We start from the raw sequence: 9,419 nt of genomic DNA on the forward strand, positions 1-9,419 counted from the left end.
GCTGTCCGGTATGCCCAGAGAGCATCATCAAGCTTCCTAGACCAGTCCTTTCTTGAAACACTGACGGTCTTCTCTATAATCCTCTTAAGTTCCCTGTTGGAAACTTTAACCTGTCCACTTGTCTGAGGGTGATAGGAGGTTGCCACTTTATGACGGACTCCATATCTCTGCAGAAGAAAATCCAGCTATCTGTTACAGAAGTGACTTCCTCCATCACTGATGAGTGTCCTTGGGACACCAAACTGGCTAAAGATATATCTCTGAAGAAAGCTCATTACCACCTTGGCATCATTGGTGGGTAGAGCTACAGCCTCCACCCACTTGGACACATAATCAACTGCCACTAGAATATAGTTGTTTGAATGTGAGGGTGGGAAAGGTCCCATAAAATCAATACCCCACACATCAAACAGCTCAACCTCAAGGATCCCCTACTGTGGCATTTCATGGTTGGCAGGGAAATTCGTGGCTTTTGCACATCTGTCACAGTGCTTCACAAATTTTCTTGAATCTCTGAAGAGAGTAGGCCGGTAGAACCCGCTCTGAAGGACCTTTGTAGCTGTCCTTTCACCACCAAAGAGGCCTCCATAATCAGAACCATGACAGTGCCAAAGAATCTGCTGTGTTTCTTCATCTGGGACACATCTTCGGATGATGCCATCTGAACACCTTTTAAAGAGGTATGGTTCCTCCCAAATGTAGTACTTGGCATCAGTCAATAGCTTCTTTACTTGTTGCCTGCTGTACTCCCTTGGGATAAAATTCATGTCCTTATAATTTGCAATGTCTGCAAACCATGGAGCCTGTTGAATGAGGAATAATTGCTCATCCGAAAATGTCTCAGTCACAGCTGTGGGTGATTGTACTCCTACTTCAAGCTCAATCCTGGAGAGATGGTCAGCTACTTGATTTTTTGACCCTTTCCTATCTTTTATCTCAAACTCCTGAAGGAGCAACACCCATATGATTAATCTTGGTTTAGAATCCTGCTTGGTTAGAAGGTACTTCAAAGCAGCATGGTCAGTATAAACAATAACCTTAGAACCAAGTAAATAGGACCTAAACTTATCAACAGCATACACAATAGCTAATAATTTCTTTTCTGTAGTTGTGTAATTCTTTTGAGCATCATTTAACACACGACTAGCATAATAAATGACATGTACAAGCTTACCATGCCTCTGTCCTAAAACAGCTCCTATAGCAAAATCACTAGCATCACACATTAATTTAAATGGTAAATTCCAGTCAGGAGGAGCTATAATGGGAGCAGAGGTAAGGTTTGCTTTCAGAGTTTCAAAAGCATGCAGACAATCAGAATCAAAGATAAAAGAAACATCAATAACCAACAGGTTGCTTAATGGTTTAGCAATTTTAGAAAAATCCTTTATAAATCTTCTGTAAAATCCTGCATGACCCAAGAAACTCCAACTGCCTTAACATTAGTTGGTGGTGGTAATTTTTCAATTACCTCCACCTTTGCTCTGTCAACCTCAATCCCTTTACTTGAAATCTGGTGTCCAAGAACAATGCCTTCTGTAACCATAAAATGACATTTTTCCCAATTTAAAACAAGGTTTGATTCTTAACATCGTTTCAAGACAAGAGATAAATGTTTAAGACAGGATTCAAAAGAATTACCAAAAACAGAGAAGTCATCCATAAATATCTCAATAAACTTTTCAACCATATCAAAAAAAATTGAAAGCATACACCTCTGAAAAGTTGCTAGAGCATTACAAAGTCCAAATGGCATTCTCCTGTAAGCAAATACTCCAAAGGGGCATGTGAATGCTGTCTTCTCTTGATCTTGAGGGTCCACTATAATTTGATTATATCCAGAATATCCATCTAGAAAATAATAAAAGGCATGACCAGCTAACCTCTCAAGCATCTGATCAATGAAAGGGAGGGAGAAATGATCCTTCCTTGTAGCAGTGTTGAGCCTCCTATAGTCTATGCACATTCTCCATCCTGTGACTGTTCTTGCAGGAATAAGCTCATTCTTTTCATTCTTGATCACTGTCATCCCTCATTTCTTGGAAACTACCTGCACAGGACTTACCCAAGGATTGTCAGAAATATGGTAAATAATACCTGCTTCCCATAATTTTATTACCTCTTTTTGGACCACCTCTTTCATAGTTGGATTAAGTCTCCTTTGTGGTTGCACAACTGGTTTAGCATCATCTTCAAGGAGGATCTTGTGCATACACTTGGTTGGACTAATCCCTTTCAAGTCACTAATGGTCCACCCAAGAGCTGTTTTATGGCTCCTGAGTACTGAAATAAGCGCTTCTTCTTCTTCAGGCTTCAGAGAAGAGCTAATAATCACTGGATATGAATCATTTCCACCCAAGAACACATATTTCAGAGAAGGAGGTAAAGGTTTGAGCTCAAGCTTGGGGACATCCTCCTCCTTTATTGGCGTGTTCATCAGCTCCTTTTGGGGTGGTGAATCATCAACTTCCACTAATTCATACTCAGAAATAGGATCCAGAATATCATCAAGTACCTCAGCTTCCAGTACTTCTTGAACAAGTAGTTCAATAACATCTATTTTCATACACCCCTCAGAATCATTAGGGTGCTTAAGGGCTTCAAAAACATTTAGGACCACCTGTTCTTCATTGACCCTCAGGGTTAATTCTCCCTTTTACACATCAATCAGAGCTCTACCTGTAGCTAAAAAGGGTCTACCAAGTATAATAGAGGGTTTTACCTCCTCTTCCATGTCTAATATAACAAAATCAACAGGGAAAATAAATGGTCCTACTTTAACAAGTAAATCCTCAACCACACCCACAGGTAATTTAATAGAGAGATCAGCAAGTTGAAGAGAAATACGAGTGGGTTTTACCTCCTCAATTTGAAGCTTTTTCATCACTGAAAGTGGAATGAGGTTGATGCTAGCTCCAAGATCACATAAAGCTCGCTGAATGTCGACTTCTCTAATGGTGCAAGGAATGACAAAGCTCCCTGGGTCTGGCATCTTCTCAGGAAGGTGGTGTTGAATTATGGCACTACATTCCTTGGTTAACACCACTATCTCTTGTTCCTTCCAATTCCTCTTGTGGGTCAACAATTCTTTCATAAATTTAGCATAGAGATGTATTTACTCCAGAGCCTCTGCAAAAGGAATGTTGATCTGCAGCTTCTTGAAGACATCTAAAAATTTAGAGAATTACTTTTCTTTGGATGCCTTCTGAAGCCTCTGAGGATATGGCATTTTTGGCTTGTATTCAGGAGCCTTTGGCAAGGTGGGATAAGTGTCAAGAGAGTCAAGAAACGGGTTGTCTGCACGTTTAGGAGGGGCATGCTCTACATTTCCTTTCTTCTCCTCTGGAGCTTCCTTTTCAACTAGCTCTTCATTGGCCTTGGTCTCAGAGCCAGCTACTTTACCACTTCTCAATTGAATAGCCTTGCAATCTTCTCTTGGGTTCACTACTGTATCACCTGGAAATATACTTGCAGACCTCTCAGGTATTTGCTTGCTTAGTTAGCCCATTTGCACTTCTAATTTTCTAATGGAGGCTCTGGTTTCCTACATAAAACTCCTCATCATCTCCCAATTAGAATCTTCTTGGGACTTAGAGTTTTCCTACTGAGGTGGTTGTTGTTGCTGAGACTGAAATTGGCGGTTATTGTAATTCTTCTGTTGGAAACCGTCCTAAGAACTATTGTTGAAGTTCTGAGGTCTCTGAGGTTGGTCCCTCCATCCAAAATTTGGGTGATTCCTCCACCTCTGATTGTATGTCTTAGAATATGGATCATTGTTGGGATTCCTAGGACCACTCCGATGTAATTGACCTGTTCAGAAGAGGGTTGAGCATAATCATAATTATCATTTTGGACAAAATTACCTGTCATGTCATAAGAGACTTCTTGAGGTGAATTTTGTGTGTTGATAGCTGAGACTTGCATGCCACCCATCTGTTGAGTAAGTAGATTTATTTGCTGAGACATAAGCTTGTTCTGAGCAAGAAGAGCATTCACAGCTTCTACTTACAACACGCCTCTCTTCTGAGAGGTCTCAGAGTTCACAGGATTCCTGTTGGATGAGTATAAATATTGGTTCCTTGCAACCAATTCAATAAGCTCAATAGTCTCCTCTGGTGTCTTCTTCTTGTGCAATGAACTGCATGCAGAAGTATCTAAGCTCATCTTGGACATCTCACCCAAGCCTGCATAAAAGATATCTAGTTGAGTCCATTTGGAGAACATGTCTGGAGGGCATTGCCTAGTCAGTAGCTTGTATCTCTCCCAAGCTTCATAAAGAGTTTCACCCTCCTTCTTCCTGAAGGTCTGAATCTCCAACCTAAGCTTAGTCAGCTTCTTTGGTGGAAAAAATTTAGTGAGAAACTCAATAACAACCTTCTCCCAAGTATTCAGACTCTCCTTTGGTTGGGAATCTAGCCATAGCTTTGCTTTATCCCTCAGAGCAAAAGGGAAAAGCATGAGTCTGTACACCTCAGGATTCACTCCATTTGTCTTCACAGTATCACATATCTGCAGAAAATCAGAAATAAATTGATTTGGGTCTTCGTGAGGAAGTCCATGATACTGGCAGTTTTGTTGCACCAGGGTGACCAATTGTGGCTTCAACTCAAAGTTGTTCGCGGCTATAGGAGGTACTACAATACTTTTTCCATAAAAATCCACAGTAGGGGCAGAATAAGAGCCAAGCACTCTTCTTTGTTGATCATCCCATTTGGATTTACCACATTGGCATTAACAGCATTATTATTATCCATAATGGACTCTGCAGCCTTGTAAAGTCTTGCTTGTTGTAAACGTTGCCTGAAAGTTCTTTCAGGTTTAAGATTAAAGTCTAAGAGATGTTCTTTGTCTCTGTTCCTGCGCATAAACAAACAGAAGACAAAAAAATATGGAACTCTCTACGTCAGAGTGCAGAGAATTCCCAATAAGGTAACATGTGTAAAATAATAAATTAAAAATACTTACTACTCAATAAATAAAAAATTCTAAGATTTAAAGGGAAAATTAAATAGAGAAATTAAAACAAAATTAACTAGTCAACACCAAACTTAATTTCAGAAACTAAAAACAAAATTTATTAGTACTAATGTAAATATATATATATATATATTATTTTTATTTATTAAATAATAAAGAAAAATGAAAGAAAACGAAACAGGGGAGGGGGTTGCTAACGAAAAAAAAGGAAAATTTTAAATTTTATTTTTTTATTTTTATTTTTTTTCGAAAAATAATAAAACAATATTTAAATAAAATTAAAATTAAAACGCCTAATCTAAACAATCAAATAACTAATAGTTGTTAATCACAGTCAATCCCCGGCAACGGCGCCAAAAACTTGGTGCAGAATTTATAACCACAAACTAACCGACAACTGCACCGGGTCGTACCAAGTAATACCTCAGGTGAGTGAGGGTCGATCCCATGAGGATTGATGGATCAAGCAATGATAATTGAGTGATAGGATTAGTCAGGCAAACAGAAAAGAGTAATTGAGAGTTCAAAAGCATTAAACAATAAAGAAGAGTTTGAAGACAGACAGGTAAATAAGTTGGGAATAAAATATGGAGAAGATAGTTAAGGTTTCAGAGTTATCTATTTTTTCGGATGAACTTTTCTTACTAACTATTTTAATCATGTAGGATTAATTTATGGCAAACTATATGTGACCAGACCCTAATTCCTTAGACCTTTCTAGTCTCCTCTAAAATTTATTAACTGCTAATTCCTTGGTCAATTAATTCCAATTAGAAGTTGCATGATCAAATTCCAGTTTATATGCCACAAAAACTCTAATTACCCAAAAATAAAAGGATTATATGTCACGTATCCCGTTAAATCCAGATAATTAAAAATTAGGAGAATATGTTTTCAAGTTGTTGTTCAAGTAAAGAGCTTTTTCAAGTTATACAAAAACTCAATTAGAAAGAGGGTCATACTTCCGTTCCACCCAAATTCATAAGATAAAGAGAGAAAACAATTCTTAAATTATAAATCCATACATGAATTAAAATAGAAAAAGAAATAAAATTAATCCATACAAATAGACAGAGCTCCTAACCTTAACAATGGAGGTTTAGTTGCTCATGGTTCAGAGTAGAAAACTAGGATTATGGAATGTAAATTGGTATAGAATTGGGAGTCCTCATTTGGGAAGAAAAGTTTCTTCCTTTTATATCTAATCCTAATAATTTAAAATCTAATATCTAAAACTAAAAAAATAATATCTTTTCCTAAAAATATTATTTGAATTTAAATTAGAATTAGTTAACAAGTCTTTAGTTGATGGGTGGGGACCACTAGTTTTGTCCATTCTGCAGCTTCTAATATGTGTTTTCTGGGCTGGAAACTGGGTCAAAACACCCCAAAAATCGTCCCGAGCATTTTTCTACGTTTTCTGTACGTGGCGCATGTCACGCGTACGCGTCAGTCACGCGTACGCGTCGATGGTCTTCTTCGCGAGTCACGCGGACGCGTCGGTCACGCGCACGCGTCGCTATGCAAATCTTCAAATCACGCGTATGCGTTAGTCACGCGCACGCGTCGCCATGGAAAGCTCCTATTCATGCGCACGTGTCAGTCATGCGTACGCGTCAGTCACGCGAACGCGTCGCTCCTCGCTGCCATCTTCTTCAATTCTTGTGCTGCAGAAACTCTATTAAATCCCGCCGAATGTTACCTAAAATAAATAAAATTACAAAAGACTCAAAGTAGCATCCATATTGGCTAAAAGATAATTAATTCTTTATTAAACTCAACAATTTTGATACAAATTCACTAGGAAAAGATGGGAAAAATGCTTACGCATCAGCCACACATGCAAAGACATACAAAGATGGAAGTACTAATGAATATGACCCGATGTGCATCTTCAAAGCTCAAGATCGATTCATTTTTGTCAAAAATTCACTTTGCATCTCTGAAAGCTGCTACACATATAGAAGCTGAGATAATATTAGAATAACATTAATAATTTTATCATGAAATGTAACTGCAATGTTGATTCATGTAAATTGATTTGGGTTTTTTTTTTCTAGATTGTCACTGACATGTGCCTGATCCTGAACCAACAAAACAATAAAAGATTTTAAGAAGAAATATACTGTCTTCCCCCTCATATTGTGGTATGCTGTACTTCAATGAAATTTGGGTGTATTTTTATAATCTTTTGGGTGTATTAGATATTTTATTTGGTGTTTCACAAATGTTGCAGAACATGACCATTGAAAATCATCCAGATGAAAAATTCTTACAGCCTAAAACTAGAAAGCCATTTAAAGTCCAAGACTACCCAATATTTATACCCTTTTTGGACCTCAAAAAATTAGCATCACATCGATATGAAAGTTTTCGTTTCTAAAACTTCTTATCACAATTCTTTGGTTATGTGCCAATTAAACTAAAACACTGTTCAATGTGGACATGCTTCAGATTTTTGCACTTGTTTGCTATTCAGAGTATTGGTGGATATGGGTAGCTGACGTAAGAAAGAAAAATTTTATATACTTGACCCGTATCACAAGGAGTGTCCCTCCAAAGTCAAAATGAAGCTAAATACGTTTGTTGTAAGTTGTTTCTATATTTTGTGTTTTAATATTTGGGTGTATTTCTGTTCAAAATAAGGTGTAGTTTGTGATCCTTTGGGTGTATTTCTTTATTAAATTTATTCTTATATTTTGCTTTGTTTTTTGCTTTTAGGGATATGTAATTTTGAGAATGAGGGTATATGCTGGGGCACCTCTAAAAAAAAAGGATCATGAAATTGAACCACCATACATTAACATCTCAGGTCAAAAAACAAGGTATAAATCTTTCACTCTGAAAATTAACCTTTTCTATATTAATTTGCTAATTTATTTTTATTTTTCAGCTATGATTGTGCTATTTATGTAATGAAATGGCTTGAAATAATTCAACCTGAAAACATTAAAAGAAGGAAGTATGAGTGGGACAATTGGACTCAAGTAATTGTGTTTAAAACTATATAACTCTTTATTACTTTACTAAATTAATATAGTTTATTAAAAAGAATATTCTTTTAAATTGTAGGAGGAGATGGACCACTTTAGAGTAGAATTTGCTTCCCGGATTCTATTTCATGAAATGAATCAAGACAGAGCTGAAGCCATTAGGGGAAGTGAAGCAGTAAGATTGTCCAAGCCATCCTCACTATTATTGAGTCTATATTGTCAGATACATTCATATGATATTGACAATGATTAATCTAAGTGTTATGTATTCTTGGAATAGTTTGAACACTTGTTATAAACTTTTGCAAATATAAATTTTTTTTCCATAATTAAATGTCTCTGCTGTATTCAAAAGCTCTAAATTACAGGTTCTAAAAAAATGAAGGAAAACAACACCAAACCTGTTATACACACAAAAAATTGAATTTTACACCCAAATAATTTTACTATACATCCAAAATTCTATTCCCTAATGCTGGATCCCTAAAACCTAAACCCTAAACCCTTAAACCCCTAAACTGTAAAACCCTACATCATAAACCCTAAACCTTAAACTCCAAACTCTAAACCCTAAAATCTTAAACCCTAAACACTAAACTATAAAAACTAAACAAAACACTAATTTCTAACATAAATAGCAGCATCTGAAAAATATAAAAAAAATTTGATTTTTACATCCAAAAAATTGAATTTTACACTCAAATATTTTCATTATACACCCAAAATTCTATCCCCTGCTGCTGGATCCCTAAAATCCTACACCATAAACCCTAAACCCTAAAACCCTAAACCCTAAACCCTAAACCCTAAACCCTGAACCCTAAAACCCTAAACCCTAAATCCTAAACCCTAAAACCCTAAATTCTAAACCCTAAACCCTAAATCTTAAACCATCAAAACTAAACAAAACACTAATTTTTAACATAAACAGCAGCATATGAAAAATATAAAAAAAATGATTTTTACACAAAAAAATTGAATTTTACATCCAAATATTTTCATTATACAACCAAAATTCTATCCATTACTGTTGGATCCCTAAAACCCTACACCATAAACCCTAAACCCTAAAACCCTAAACCTCTAACCACTAAACTCCTAATCCCTAAACCCTAAACCCTAAACCCTAAAACCCTAAACCCTAAACCCTAAACCTTAAACCATAAAAACTAAACAAAACACTAATTTCTAACATAAACAGTAGCATCTGAAAAATATAAAAAAATTGAATTTTACACTCAAATATTTTCATTATACACCCAAAATTCTATCCCCTGCTGTTGGATCCCTAAAATCCTACACCATAAACCTTAAATCCTAAACACTAAAATCCTAAATCCTAAACCCTAAACCCTAAACCCTAAACCCTAAACTACTAAACCCTAAACTCTAAACCTTAAACCATAAAAACTAAACAAAACAATAATTTCTAACATAAACAGCAGCATC

At 36.2% G+C, this 9,419-nt stretch overlaps 1 protein-coding gene across 1 annotated transcript; it reads left to right on the forward strand.

Moving 5' to 3' along the window:
• The first annotated feature begins 7,216 nt into the window (after positions 1-7,216).
• LOC148550894 (uncharacterized) lies at positions 7,217-8,223 on the forward strand. Its single transcript, XM_088493058.1, has 4 exons — positions 7,217-7,342; positions 7,699-7,802; positions 7,871-7,964; positions 8,050-8,223. Exons 1-4 carry the CDS (start codon positions 7,217-7,219, stop codon positions 8,221-8,223), a joined length of 498 nt encoding a protein of 165 aa, XP_088349184.1.
• Positions 8,224-9,419: the final 1,196 nt, after the last annotated feature.

The sequence above is a fragment of the Arachis ipaensis genome, chromosome B7 (genome assembly GCF_059453495.1).
Source record: "Arachis ipaensis isolate K30076 ecotype BB chromosome B7, ASM5945349v1, whole genome shotgun sequence".
NCBI classification, from domain to species: Eukaryota; Viridiplantae; Streptophyta; class Magnoliopsida; order Fabales; family Fabaceae; genus Arachis; species Arachis ipaensis.

Bases quoted from the DNA above. Each gene is read 5' to 3' on its own strand.
- LOC148550894 (XM_088493058.1), top strand. From the start codon at position 7,217: ATGACCATTGAAAATCATCCAGATGAAAAATTCTTACAGCCTAAAACT. The intron at 7,803-7,870 runs GTATAAATCTTT...TTTATTTTTCAG, and splicing joins ATCTCAGGTCAAAAAACAAG to CTATGATTGTGCTATTTATG. The intron at 7,965-8,049 runs GTAATTGTGTTT...TTTAAATTGTAG, and splicing joins AGTGGGACAATTGGACTCAA to GAGGAGATGGACCACTTTAG.